The following is a 14,903-nucleotide window of genomic DNA, read 5'->3' as shown; positions in this document are numbered from 1 at the left end:
CGTTAGGTTAAAATCCTGTCCACATGTGAGGCAAAGCGCTAGTGCTTCCGGGGCATGTCGGAGTAAACCGCCCACCCGTCCCTCAACCTTCCTCCTCAACTTTATTAACAACACGGTAACGTTACAGTCGAAGACTACAGGGAGTGTTAGAGAGACGATAACATGTGTATAAAATACTCACAAAAACACAAGCAGACGTTCAATTGCGTTAAAAAAAGATACATAATTGAAATGAAGAGAGAAAAGTATATAAATATAGCCCCAGTGAACGGTACAGTGACGTTTTCCCAGTGAAGCCCATTTGATTGGACCGCTAAACAGTGGGCGGGACGTACGGAGTTTTTTATTATTTTATTGGTTTATTTTAATCGAACATGTTAAAATTACAAAATAATATTTAAAGGCAGCGAAATATAAAACATGAGAAATGACAGTAATTTTTTTTAGATAAACAACAATATAATGACCATTCAATGTTCGAAACATGTTGTTAAAGCTCTAACAATCAAATCAAGCAAAAAAAAAAACATTAAAAAACACAAGATAATAAAGAAACAATATAAAAGCTAACAAACAAACACATACAAACAAAATAAGAAAAGTTCAGGTTCAGCTGCAGAATCGGACCTACAGAGGACTCCTCGCCTGTTGTCAGATCAGGAGGAGTATGTGGGAGTATGACTGAATGAATTAGCAGTGTTGTGAAGGTTACTTTGGATATGTAATAGGTTACAGATTACTAGTTACCCTATTTAAAATGTAATAAAAGTAATCCAATTTAGTACATTTGATTACTTTTCTAATTTTCTAACAGATGTTTTCAGCTTTTAGGGTGTGTACCCATTAAGCACCAAACTCCAAAATCAAGTTAGCAACTTCACTGTCGAATCTACACTCAAAAGTAAGACTTCTGTAGTAGACTAAGACTTTATAAATAATCCAGATTAATAAGGAAATTTGTGTCCAAAAATTCCTTGAATGAGGACAGACATGAGTCACAATACATTTTAATAATTTAATAGTACATGAGAGAATTTATTCATTCATTCATTTATATTTATTTATTTATTTTATTTACTTATTTAGTGCTTGCTCATGTGGGAATGATGGCTGTCTTTAATTTAACGGAATACATAATAGAATAAACAAAGAATATACCTCACTGGTTTTGTTTTCTCTTACTTTATTTTATTATTATTTTCTTTTAATTTATTGATTCTGTTTTATCCTTCTGAAGTATTATTATTATCATTATTATAATATTTTCAGTACTGCCATATGTTCAAGATGTTCAGAGTGTTGGATGTTAATGTGTAAATATAAAATACAAACAACCAGTCATTCCATTTCAACAGAAAGAAAGAAAGAAAGAAAGAAAGAAAGAAAGAAAGAAAGAAAGAAAGAGTAAAGGTATAAGTGACAGACTTTTGTCACTTATGACAAAAAAATTCAGAAAATTTCATAATAGATTTTCTTATTTGTTATATTTTGTAGAGACGCAAAATAATTTTATTTCAATTAATAATAACATGATCAGGAATATACATATATATTTATTTAACTTAATCTGTGCAATAAGAATCGCCTCTAGTATATTACCACTTAATACCACTACTCTTGTAGACATTGTTACGATTATTTTTATTATATATTTTTACTATTATTGTTTTTATTGCTTTTGTACTTATTATTATTATTGTTCATATTCTTTTCTTATTGCTGCTCTTATATTCTATCTTACTGTCCACTTGCTGCTGTGATAATGAAATTTTCCCCATTGTGGGACTAATAAAGAAATATCTCATCTCATCTTATTTTATCTTTTTGATATTAAGGACAAAAACTCTCTTTTTGCACCCCCCTCCCTTCCTGACGTCACGCGGTGATGACGCACGCGGACGGCGACTCCGGCATAGCGCGAGCGACACTCTTCCGCGAGAGAGAGCCCCTCAACTTTGTCCCGTCGCTGCTGCACTGTAACGCTTTCATCCCTGCCCACTGACGGCAGGCCGACCGGGAACGTTTGAATAAACCTCTGGGTCTGGGTACAGTGGGTGTTCTTTAACGATTCACTCCTGTTTGAACCGTGTTATTAGAACCTCGAGGAGCAGCGTACCCCATGGCTGCTAGGCGGTGACACAGCGCGGGAAAATGTCGTTACTTCCTGTGCAATGAAGTCTTGGCGCGACATTACAGTTGTAAACAATAAGAGGACCTTCAACAATACGCAAACACGTAAGTCAACCTATTCATAGCTAATCTATTCTCATGTCCTTTTAATCATGTGTAAGCTATTTGATAGATGGTAATAACGTTACATTTGTACGTTCAATATGCATTTAATAACATCTGACTTTAGTTTGTTGCCGGTTAACTACAAACTTCTATCTATATATGTGGCAAAGTATAAGCAATTAACCGTTACTCAGGCCTCTCTTACTCTATAAATATATGTCATGATTATATTCTATATTATATAAGCGCGTCTCTGAGATTTGTGTTAGCTCAAAAATGTAGGTCAAATGTCCTTCAAGAAAATGGGAACGCATAGTTCCAGTTAGTTTTGTCTACCATTCTGTTTTATTACATCTGCTTCATTATGAGGAGTTTCAGAGTTTAGGATAAGACGAAGTGAAGTAGATGTAAAACTTAGTAAAACTGTCTTTATTTCTCTCTGTCCCACTCTTTTGTTGGAAGGCTTTATTGCTCAGCAGTGAACAAAAGAGCTGCAGCTAGCACACAGAAACCCGAGCCTGTCCTCTACAGTCAACACTACACTATGTCTGCCTCATTGTAGTGTTAACTAGTATTTACAGGAGTATGGATCAAATCTATTGCTGCATGTGTCATTTTATAGTACAGTGATGTTGTACATTTTCTGGGGAAATCAGTTGAGAATGGTTCTTGAGTAGAACAACCAAACATGAAGGACAACTAATAGCACATAAAATACCTGATTCATTACATTGATGCAAAAATCACTTAAAAATCTTATAGTGCCATAAAGCAGTCCTGCTCATTGCTTTGCACCATTGCCCACAATGGCTGTAGCCAGCCAGATATATTACAGGGCTACCATGGTAACAGTATGGCAGAATGTCTGACGTTTGGCAAATTTCTGTTGTCTCATAGTATGATGCTGACTGCAAATATTAGGCGTGTTTAACTAAAGTCGTAAGGGACATTGAAGTTGGTTGCAGTTATGAGAGAGTTTAAAATAACAACGGTTAAAATTGAAGTTCCAATAGTGGAGACATCCTAAATTTTAGCTCCTATTATAGGTCAAGCTCCAGAAACTCTGAATCATACAATTCCCACAATTCAGCCTGTCGTCAGTCATGTCTTTCAAACTTGTTTGTAACGTGGGCTTTCTATTATACATGCGTGGTGTCCAAGCCCAAGAGAAAAGCATAGATCACTTGAGATACAGCTCATCATAAAGCTCTTCTTCTAGAGTCACAGCTTACAGTCTACAACTGTTTTCATAGAATTAGTTGGACTAACAATAATTAATATACTGAGCTTATATGTAAAAAAAAAAATAAATGGTGGAATGCTTCTTTTAAGATGACTTCATCGTTCTAAAAGTAACTGTGGATGAATGTGATTTGTGTCCTGATGATTGTATTTTGCCTTTGTTTTCAATATAAACAATATAAATATAAACATCACAGGCATTATGTTCTGTCGTCTCTTAATAACTATTGATTTTCTTTTGTTTTCAGGTACTCCTTAATAAGGTGGGTCAGAGATATTTGGAAGAATGGAGAACATTGACATCAATGATGAAACTGGTTGTAAGTATATGTTATATTTAATTTGTGTTCTGCAATAAGGATGTTATATCATATAAAGTCCAGTGTAGATGACTTTACCAGTGGCCCAAGCAGTGGTTTCAATCCAGTTCTCCAATCGTGCAATAACTGCTGTCAGAAAACTAAAATGAATCTTAAAAAGAACCTTCAAATTGTGAAATATTTGAAGATGCAGCTCCAAAATGTACATCATTGATACAGATGAAACAGTTTTAAAAATATGGTGTAAAATGACACACATTATATTATGCCAAAATAAACCCCTCTTTACTACATAGTGCCCTATATGTAGTTTTGACAGTTTGATCTAAGTGTCTGATTTCAAGGGGTAATAAACTGTGGTGTATAGCACCTTAAAAAATACCCATAGTGAAACAAAAACTGTAGCGTCGAAAAATATAGCATTAAGACTTGCATGATTCCAGCTGTACATGTCTGATGATCTACATTTATTATCTCCACAGTCTTTGCGCCCAATGTCAGTGAAGATTCTGTGGATATCTACGATGGGCTGGAAGTGGGGCACGGCAGCCATGCAGGTAAAAGTCCTTTTTGAAATAGTTCCATTTGATGTGCTTCATATTACTGCTAATAATAGAACAAAATCCTGCCCTGATTTCTTTGATCAACAGTGATCCTGACTTTATAAATGTGAGTGAAAGATGAACTAAAATGATCTTATTCCTTGTCTTATTTTTATTAATTGCAGAGAAGCCTCCGCCAACTCCTCCTGTGAAGGACTCGATGGATCTATATGAAGAAATAGTAACAGAGGAGCTGCAGAGCAAGGAGTCCTCTTACAGTGAGGTCAGTTGTCAGGTTTTGCATGCTTCCATTCTCACTGTTGTTCAAATATGCATTTTATATTGAAGGTGAGCTGTGACACAAACCTGTGTTTGTTTACTGTTGGTGTTCAGACATCAACGTGCCTGTTTTTGTTTGGTTCTGCAGTTTGTTCCCAATCTGGATCTTTTGCAGATTGAACACTGTATAGCTGTTATATAAATGGGTGAATGTGAGTTATGATAGTGAGTATAGAGCTTCTACAGGATATTGCACATGTTTAGGGTTTCTCTCTGTTCTTTTCCCATTTCAATTTTATGACATTATTGGTCTTTGTTTATACTTGTTATAAAACACAGTGAGAATCATTTTGCTGGCATCTTTTTCTCTGATCAATAAATTCAGATTTTATCCGTCTGAGAGGTATTTGAATGGGAATTTAGGTCACAGGTTGTTGTATTATTCAAACTAAGGTTAACAAAGGCTCTACACATGCTTTATCTGACCTCTCAAGCCAGTTTGACGCTCTTCATCAGCTGTTGGACCTGACTGAGTTTTGTCACTCAGGTCACAAATGGTTGTATATGAGGTAGAGTATTATAACACCTGTCTTAGTAGGTATTCAGACTGAAATCAGAAACTGATCCAGGTTCAGCCTTTTTAGCCGACAAGCTTTTCCTTTTTTTGCCATGAATGTCTTGTAATGTCTGTCATATATGTGTGGTTTGGTAGTGATGTGTAAGTATCTACAGTTGCAGACCTACATCTAAGGGGAAAAGCAGCTAGAGAGCAGCTACAGTAAGCATTTATATATAAAAGGGTTATAACCATTTACATGTTGCAGTGCTCCCATGGAGGTTCTGAAATCATCACGTTTTAATAAAATGCAGGAGGCTGCTATCTGCTGTCCAGCCGTCTCACAGTGCTTTTTTAATTGTGTTTGCAGTTGAAGTCCAGATTCCAAGCAGCTCAAAACCAAATCAAAGAGCTGCGTAGGAGACTGGAGCTGATGGAGTTGCAGGTTTGTTTCAATTTCCTTATTTTTTAGCTGTTTAAATGATGGATTGTTTCTTCAATACTCCATACACAAGTAAATATGGTTGATTATTTTATATTGTTTTAAACATTGTTTTTATCCTTGTGAGGACGCTCATTTAAATAAAACATTGTTCAGCCCCTTACCTTAACCTCAACAACTAAATGCCAAATCCAACCCTTACTTTAAACTGCACCTAAACCCTAACCCTAACCCTTAAGACCCAGTCTGAACCCCCGAATTGCCGTCCTTCTTATATATCCTTAGCTTCATCATAGCTGTCTAAAAATGTTTTTTATTTGATTCCCTGTCAAAACCAATCTTTTTGTTTTTTGTTTTTTATAGAACACAGGGCTGAACACTGAGAACTACCGCTTGAAAAAGAACATCTCTGCACTTTTACGAACAGCTAGACAGGAGGTGACACGAAAAGATGCTGAAATTCAGAGGTTGAACCAACGGTAAGTGTTAATATGCAAATAATACAGATGATAACTGTAACCAGTAAAATGCGAATTAATCAGCTAAGATTGAAGATAAGAATCAAGATACAATTCCTAATTGACTAATTGATTATTAAAACTGTTCTCCACAGGTCAGAGACAGGTTCTCATCATCAGTCTCGTACAAATAACCTGCATCAAAGTTCCTCCCATCGGACCTCCTCAAGCAGCTCCACGAGTAGGCCACCTCCTCCATTAAATCATCCACCTCCTCCACCACCACCACCACCTCCTCCACCACCATCCAGTGCTCCTCCGCCTCCTCCACCTCTACCGACTTCACCTCCCAGGGAGCATCATCATTCAAAGGATCGCCCTCAACCATCCAGAAAGGACACTGATAGTTCCTCCAACCAAGTCGGCGGCTCTTGTATTGAGACCAGAGCTTCAAAAGCCTCTTCTGATACGCACTCTGTCAGCAAATCCAGCAGCAGCTCATCAGCCCGACATAGTGAGTTGGACAAACACAAGTCCAAGCAAAAAGAAACGGACAGGAAACACAGAACTGGTTCAGATCCCAACAAGGACTGTTATACCTCTGAGAAAAACAGGTTTCACAAGACAGACAAAGACACAGGGAGGAGATATGATTCCAGGTCATTAAAAAGCAGGAACTACCAAAGCACAGAGGGGCATCATAGGTCAGAGAGGACTAAAAGCCCTCCGCCAGAGATTTCACATACTGCAGGGTCCTCCGAAGACTCAAAAGGGAAAAGTCGAGAAAGGAGACAAGATAAACCCAAAGTGGTCACATCAGACTCTGAACATGGTAAAGCTCACAGTTCTAAAGAGGCCTACAGCCGAGAGCGTAGAAAAATCAAGTTGAGTGATGGACACAGCTTACGGTCAGACTCAAAGGAGCGGAAGAAGTCTTCTTCAAATCAACATCCTGACCGCCACAGAGAGTCCTCCAAAGAGCAGGAAGGGGATAAACTTTCGAAGGATCATCAGAGGAAGGAAGAGCGGCGACGTGAAGACGAAATTAGCAGGAAGCATAAGAGGAGCACTGTGCCAGAGACCAGCAGAGAACGTGAAAGACAGAGATCAAAAGAATCAGACCATGCTAAAGGTGATGTCCATAGCAAGGAAAGACCGGAGAAGACCCACAAGTCCTTACAAAGATTATCTGAAGACCCAAATACAGCCAATAAAAGCTCAACAGAGGAAAGTATTCCAAACAGGAAACTGTGTTTCATGGAAACCTTGAATCTAACCCTTTCACCAATTAAGAAGCCATCATTGCCCATCGATGGCACCCAGGATGAGCTCACACTAGTGGACAAGGATCTAGAAGACGGAGCAGATGAGGAGGGTTCACAGCCTGCTGTTGAAGACATGTGTGTCATCGATGAAGTAGAGAGCAGTGAGTTAGAAGGCAGGTTGGAAGCTGGTGCAGAGCCTTCTGATCTCAACAAAACTCTAACTTCTGAAAGGACGCCTGAGAAGTGTGCTGAAGATGTCCAAGAAAAGGTCAAGATCCAGACAGAAACACCTGTGGAGCAGCTTGAAGACCATTCAGCCTCAGCACTTAACCACCCTCTTGATACTGCAAACAACCAGGTGACTGCACATGTCACTCCAAGATCACCAGAGAGTAGTTCTCCAAAAGAAACAGTTGAGGATACAACCAACCATGTGGATAAAGCTAAATTGGTGCCAAGCAGCAAGGTAGATGGATCTGGCCAACCAGAGGCTGCCAATGGTCTCAATGAAACATCTGGAAGTACTGACGAACGACGCACAAGAAATTCTTTACGAAAGGTCAACCGTGGAAATAGTACTGATCAGTCTGTTACTGTCTCAGAATCTGTTGTACTTGATTCAAGTGTAGAACTTTCTAAAAGTGCAGTACAGCAGAGCCTCTCTCTGGATTTAGTCACAGAAGATGTAGTCCCATCAGAAGGAGGGGGAACACCTGTCGCTGAAGACATTACGGACGAGGCCAAACCCAAAAGTCAGCACATTTCTTCCACTATCCTATCTGTAGACTCCCAGCAAGGACTGTGTCCCCCTGCTTCATCCAGTTCCTCCCATAAGAAAGATGCTTGTCACGTGCCAGATGGTCCTAAAGATGCAGATGCCGTATCTAGTACAATAAGCCTGGAATCAGTTCCCCAAGAAGGGCTGAGTCTACCTGAAGCTATTTACGTGCTAACAAGATCAAATGAAGATACTAATGACAGCAGTAGCATCGCAGCTGAGCCCAGCTCCTCCACCGGCTGTATCGGTGTGTCAAAAGTCAGCAGTACAACAGAGGAGACGGCATTGCCAGAGAAGCACAGCGACCTCGCATTCACACCCAAGAAGAGCTTCAGTCCAGGGAAGAGTCACGAGAGTAAAGTCGAGCCTTCCAGTTCGATACCATTATTTCATGACGAGGACTCCATGATGCGCACACTGAGCAGTCTGAAAAGGATGCCTGATGCCATAAGTCCACTGAGGAGCCCCATACGGATAACCAAGAGAAATCATCTCCATGTTCATGGCAAGCCCGGTCATGTCAAAAGTCTTCAAAAAGGTAATGTTGGCTTGATAGTTAAGCAGCTTTTTAAAGTCTTTTATGTGTTTTTGTTGTGCCAATATGTATTTTAAGACTTATCCTTTGGTAATGGTTGAAACTGAATGACTTCATTTTCATATCTATCTTACAATGTTTTCAAACCTGTGTTTTTTTAGTCCAGTTGGAGAGGACTCTGAAAACGTCTCATCCTGATATTTAATTTTTATTTTAGGGTTTCAAAATTCAGATAAAAATGTATCCGCCAATAGTCATTTTCTGAAATAAACAGCATAATAATAATAACAACATTTTTGGGGATTGTGTAGTCAGATTTAGACATCCAGCTTGATAATGCCTCTTACATTATGTAACTAACATCAGTATGTCCCAATACATAAAAACCAAGGAGGTAATTACAGGCAAATTACAATTTGATATCAATGAAATATTGATTTGGTCAGGCATATTTCAGTTACAGTACGGTTTGCTTGTATATGAAAGAGACTTTGAGAGAACTTAGACTGTAAATTTCACATGAAACCTTCTACTTGGTGCATTATTAAAAATGTTAATGTTTATATGATGAATTGACCCCTATTTGGCATGAACACAATATAGTGCAAGTCTACATCTTATACATGTAGTGAGTATTGGCACAGTATTTCACCTTTGAGACATCTTACATACTACAGTGCTTTGTTTTTGTCCAGCTCTGCCTTCATGTTTTTTAAATTGACACACTCGATCTGACCACAAGCTCTCGTTGTGAAAAGAACCAAAGGCTGGCAAATGCGATACTAACACAATCACAGGAAAAGCACACATTAAAAGATTGATCTCCAGATGTTTTGAATCCATATGGGATCATTCAAATGAAGAACCCAGCTCTACTATATAACATCTTTTCTCTTCTTGCCTACGCAGATTTCTCCAATACACCTGCTGACATCAACTCAAAGAAGTTAGACGTAAACAAAGAAAACAAATACCCAGGTTCCCCATCACAACAAGAAGCGCAAAACCTGGACAAGCTATCTGACATGCCTTCAAATCTCTCTGACACTGAGCTGGAAGAAGGAGAAATTTTAAGTGAAAGCGATGATGCGACTGCAGTTTCTCCTGCTCCTGCAAGCAAGAGGGCAAAGTTAACACGACCTATCAGAAATAAACCCAAGTCTCTGTTAAAGGGGAAATCTGAAGAGAGATGTGTTACTTCGAAAGAAATGAATGAAAAGGCTGAAGCATCAACGCCAAGTCCGTCTAGCGCCAGCAAGAGTCGTTTTAAAACAGTTTGCCCTGCAGCGACCAAAGCTTCTTTTTCCACTATAGAAGAAGTAATGGAGACATTTAAGTTGGTTCGCTCTGAAATCCGCAAAAAGTACATGAAGCTTCATAAAACCTTCCCTAGGAAGAGCTTCTATGGCGTGATGGACAATTTTCAGGAGTCTTTTTTAGAATTTGTGGACGGTGCCCATTTCGGTCAGATATGCAGTCAGGCTGGCGAGCTTAAATCCAAGCTGAAGAAGCTGGTCGCTTCTGTCTTCAGCAAAGTAGCAAATAATGGCATTGTGAAACGCATCTTTGAACAGCAAGCAGTGGATCTGAAGCAGAAGTTGTGGGACTTTGTAGATGTTCAAGTTGACTATTTGTTCAAGGATATTGACACAACACTGAAGAGCCTTTGCAATCCAGCCAGAGGTCATGCTGAGGACAAGAGGGGCGGCGGAAACGATAAAGTGTCGAGACCACCTCCTGCGAAGAAGCCACACTGTCAACAGAAGGATGTACAGTCTCCTCCAGCCAGTCGAATCAAGCCTGGTGCTGTTGTGCCTTACAGAACAGGCCTCGGAAGCAGAGGCAAAGACATTAGAATGACTCATGTAGAGAAAGACGGTAATGCTGACCGGCGTCCACCAAATAATACACAAGCATTGGTCGACCTACGTCCACATAAAATTCCTTCAACTCCAGAGAAAAACCACATGGCTTCATTGGTCGTCTCTCAAAATGTCTCTCTGCTTGACAAAACGGACTTTGAGCTGCTCACCGAACAGCAAGCTTCCAGTTTAACGTTCAACCTGGTGAGAGACTCTCAAATGGGAGAAATTTTTAAGTGCCTCCTGCAAGGATCCGACTTGCTAGAAACCAGTGCAATCACTGCAGACAACGCCACCTGGTCCCTCAGTACTCCAAGGAAAGATGGAGAAAGACTCATTAGCATAACCACTCCATCTAAATTTGACTCTCCATCTAAACTGCTTTCCCCAAACAAATTCGACACTCCCTCTAAACTCGTTGCCACATGGTCGAGTATTTCACCTCGCAAGATGTCGTCCCCACGGACCAAAGACCAGGTCCCGCTGAACCCGGCTTTATTTGATGAAAGCTGCTTGTTAGAGGTGCCAACAGATAGTCGGTCCAGCCTGGCTGCACAGAGGTGTTACTCCATTCTAGCTGAAGACCTGGCAGTCTCCCTCACCATACCATCACCCCTCAAGTCTGACAGCCACCTCAGCTTCCTACAGCCGTCTAGCATGACCATTATGTCCACCCCAGACAGCGTCCTGAGCGCGCACATAAGCGAGGACGCTCTGATGGACGGCGAAGATGCTTCGGAACAGGACATCCACCTCGCCCTGGACACGGACGACTCCAGCTGCGGATCCAGCAGCAGCGTGGCCGCCATACCTTTCAGGTTCAAGCCGGACTTGCCCATGCAGGCGCTGGTGATGGAGAAATCCAACGATCATTTCATTCTGAAGATCCGTCAGGCGACCCCGGTTGCAGATGTCACCATCACTGCCGACGACAGCTTAAGTCAGACACTAACAGAAGAAGAGCAGCACGACGTTGCAACACAGGGAAGTCCGGCAATAGCTGATTTGTCGGACGAGTCACGAAAAAGTACCAGTCCCTGCAATGTTATGTCCTCAGAGAACAATGTCTCTGTCCTCACCCAGCACTCTGGGACGCTCCAGACTGCCACTGGTGCCGATACATATCTCACTGAAGATAAAAGTTTAACACTAACTAAGGATCCATTCCACAAAAAAGAAGATACGTCAGCTCAACAAAGTACCTCAAAAGGCTGTTTTTTGGCTGAATCGCCAAAAACTCGGTCTAAAAGAACTCCCTCAGAGAAAAGTTCGCACAATGTTGCTCAACGCTCTGATCGTTCATTTGGGCGGGTCAGCGAGGAAACCACAAGAGAAAGTCTTCCACTCACAACTGCTGAGAGTGCAAGTCCAACACAGCACAAACCAAGTCAACAAAGTCCCTCAAAAACTTTGTCCAAGTCACAAAAAACGATCAATCGCTCGAAAGCTGCTGCGTTAAATAGTCTGCATAATCCTGCTGAAAGCCCCGAAACAAATCAAAGGAGCAAAGTATCATTGTCACGTGTTTCAGACTCAGAGAGAGAAACAGAGGTGTCAGAGTCGGAGAGAAGTCTCACCATTGAAGAGAAAGACCACAGTGTTCACGAGAAAGGACGAAAACGGAAGAGGCACCCAGAGAAACCAAAAGCTAAGCGGTCCAGAAAGGAGGAGGAGAGTGTGGAAGAGATGGTGCCTGACTCAAAGAGAGATGATGTCGACTCCAAATCCTCACTTTCACCTGTGTCCCCCAACAGTCTCTACGCCAAGAACATCATCAAGAAAAAAGGCGAAGTGGTGATAGCGTGGACCAGGTCAGTAGAGTTGCAGATTAACTTTCTGTCAGTTGACTCAGCATTTCAGCTCTGCAGTTTGTCCAATCTGTACACAAGTATTAGTAAAGTTCTCCTGTAAAAGTTCATTTTGTGTATTATTTGTTCCAGAGATGAAGATCGTGCTATTCTTATCGACCTGAAAACAAAAGGTGCTTCACGTGAAACTTTCTCTGCCCTCTCTGAAAAGCTGGATAAACCATCAGAGCAGGTAAGTTCCTAGCTGTAGCTGCAGTGTGTGACTGTATGTGCTGCACTGGAGGAAAATACACTGACTGACACGCTGTCTTTTCTCAGATCGCTCACAGATTTCACCAGCTCATGAAGCTTTTTAAGAAGCAGGGGAAGACGGAGGCCTGATCTCACCGACTGTATCTGCTTGATGTTTTGTTCTGCAAATAGTTTTACACACACTGTAAAACAATACAGGCAGGTTCATGTGACACGGTGCAGGAAGAGGTGAAGCCCTGCACGCTCTGACTGTCAGCTGGATAGAAATACAAACAGCTTATTTAGCCAAGCTGTTTGTTCAAGGTCGGTTAAGTCAAATGAAAATACCTCAGAATAACTTCAGACAGTGGTAACGGTATTTTGTTTTAGATGTTGAACTGATTGATTGTATCTGTTTGAAAAATAATTAAAAGTGTGAAAAATATGAAATCGACAATTATGAGTGATAACACTGATTTGAACAGTGATACATCCTGCAAACATCTGGACAACTGTTACTGTTAATGCACTTCCTGGTAGCAGTCACCACTTTAGTATTGGTACTATATAATTGTCGTTATAGATGTTGGCTCCTTACTGAAGTTTTTTCCTCTTAGGCATAAAACTTATGAAAAGTTTCAAATATCTTGGTCCCAACAACTGAACTTCATTGTACATCTGGTCCTAAACTTCTCAAACCTTTGAGCGAGGATAATTCCAGACTCCAGGGCTCCTCTTAAATCAACGGACTTGCTTAGTTCCTAGCATTACCCAACTTGAAGCATCACCAATCACTAGATTGTGAGCTATGGGAGGGGACTGATACTGAGAGGGGCCATTTTATTACAATTCTGTGTTTTTTCTCTTATTTTAATGGAATTATATGAAGAGGAGGGGGAGGGGGTGGGTGATTGATATGTTTGAAGGTTACAATGTTTACATGTCCAGTTCATGTACAGGACAGGACAGTTACCTCTGTTAATACAAATTTAAAACTTTTATCCATGGGCCTCCATGACCTTTTGTTTGAATCATCATATTGCTTATAAATAGCATGGAATGCAATATTGTGAATATTGTATATAATTCTTTACTGAAAATAAAGTTTTATTTATTTATGTTTGTGTCTTTGTTGAATTATTATTGATTATAGTCTGTGTAAAACATTCATGGTAGATTTGGGGAGTAAACCTCCTACACTGGTTAGGACAAATGGAAGATAAGCTGTTAGTGGCACAATATACTGAATACACCATGACAAAAATATTTATAAAGTGGCCCACAAAGTATTGAAATTGAGGCCAGTGCCTAGGGGTGGCATTTGTAACTCATCAGATCAGCCATGACATGAAGTGGAGGACAGTATGTATCATATTCCACTTTCTGACTAAATGTATCATTTATTACAAAATCATGCAACACTAGAGACTAAGGTCACAGTCATTCTACATTAATATATAAAGATTCAATAGTTCCTAGAAATGCACTGTTTGGCTAACAGTAAGTGGACATCATAATTAGACATCTGCTTCTATAACAGCCTCCACTATGCTGGTTTCAGATGTTGGAACCTGGCTGCAGTTACTTGCAGGTCAGACACTGATGTGGGGTGATGAGGTCTGTTTCAGCCTGCTTTCCAGCTCATCCTGAGGCTGTTGGATAAGGCTGACATCAGGACTCTACAGACTAGCCACATTCTTCCACAGGAAACTGGGAAAACATTTCTTTATAGAGCTGTCTTTGTGCTTGGGGGAAATGTCATGTTGGAACAAGACAGGAACAAACACAAACTGTTGCCATGAAGTCAAAAGAGCACTTTTGTCTAAAATGTCAGTGTATCCTGCAGTATTAAGAGTACTCTTCATTGGAATTAAACCCAAACCATAAAAACAACCCAAGAAAAAGGGACATGGACACATACTTTTGATTATATGTGGTACATTACAAGCAAGAAAGTTGAAAAACATTGCGCATGGCTGTGTATTGACATCTCAGTTGGTGCTATTTCCATTGTAGTGTCCTGTTAAAAGTGGCAGGGTGAAACTAACCTCAGGGCATTATAGGGTCATGTGGTGGATCAATCACAGCAAACTGGAGCACTGAAATAGTGTCAGCTACACTGCACAGTGGGGTCTCGCCTGTGTCCAAGGGACAACAAATGAGCCCAGATGTCTCCGCAAACGAATCTGCTCTTCCATGATGGCTTTACGTTGAAGCACATGAGACAAGCACCCTAGAAAAATGTAAGTAAAGCAAGTTTTCTATTGCAAGTTTAATATTCCCTTGTTGAAACTGGTCTAACTGGCTGCTGTGATTCTTTCTTCACTAACAGCAAATAATGTAACACAAG

General features: G+C 40.3%; 1 protein-coding gene across 1 annotated transcript; it reads left to right on the top strand.

Annotated features, from left to right (window-relative positions):
- Positions 1 to 1,944: 1,944 nt before the first annotated feature.
- Positions 1,945 to 13,281, top strand: casp8ap2 (caspase 8 associated protein 2). The gene is made up of 11 exons (XM_053336742.1): positions 1,945 to 2,235; positions 3,726 to 3,797; positions 4,280 to 4,354; positions 4,525 to 4,622; positions 5,545 to 5,619; positions 5,980 to 6,095; positions 6,230 to 6,334; positions 6,428 to 8,655; positions 9,562 to 12,325; positions 12,455 to 12,554; positions 12,641 to 13,281. The coding sequence occupies exons 2-11, from the start codon at positions 3,764 to 3,766 to the stop codon at positions 12,701 to 12,703; spliced, it is 5,658 nt and encodes a 1,885-aa protein (XP_053192717.1). The 5' UTR covers positions 1,945 to 2,235; positions 3,726 to 3,763; the 3' UTR covers positions 12,704 to 13,281.
- The last annotated feature ends 1,622 nt before the right edge of the window (positions 13,282 to 14,903 follow it).

The sequence above is a fragment of the Scomber japonicus genome, chromosome 17, assembly GCF_027409825.1.
Source record: "Scomber japonicus isolate fScoJap1 chromosome 17, fScoJap1.pri, whole genome shotgun sequence".
NCBI lineage: Eukaryota > Metazoa > Chordata > Actinopteri > Scombriformes > Scombridae > Scomber > Scomber japonicus.
The sequence above is the reverse complement of the archived record's forward strand: the minus strand, read 5'-3'. Positions and strand labels throughout refer to the sequence as shown.

What these genes read in the sequence shown, in the direction of transcription:
- casp8ap2 (XM_053336742.1), top strand. Translation starts at nt 3,764, where the DNA reads ATGGAGAACATTGACATCAATGATGAAACTGGTT. An exon ending in CATCAATGATGAAACTGGTT is followed by an intron (nt 3,798 to 4,279) that starts GTAAGTATATGT and finishes TTATCTCCACAG; the next exon opens with TCTTTGCGCCCAATGTCAGT. An exon ending in TGTCAAAAGTCTTCAAAAAG is followed by an intron (nt 8,656 to 9,561) that starts GTAATGTTGGCT and finishes TTGCCTACGCAG; the next exon opens with ATTTCTCCAATACACCTGCT.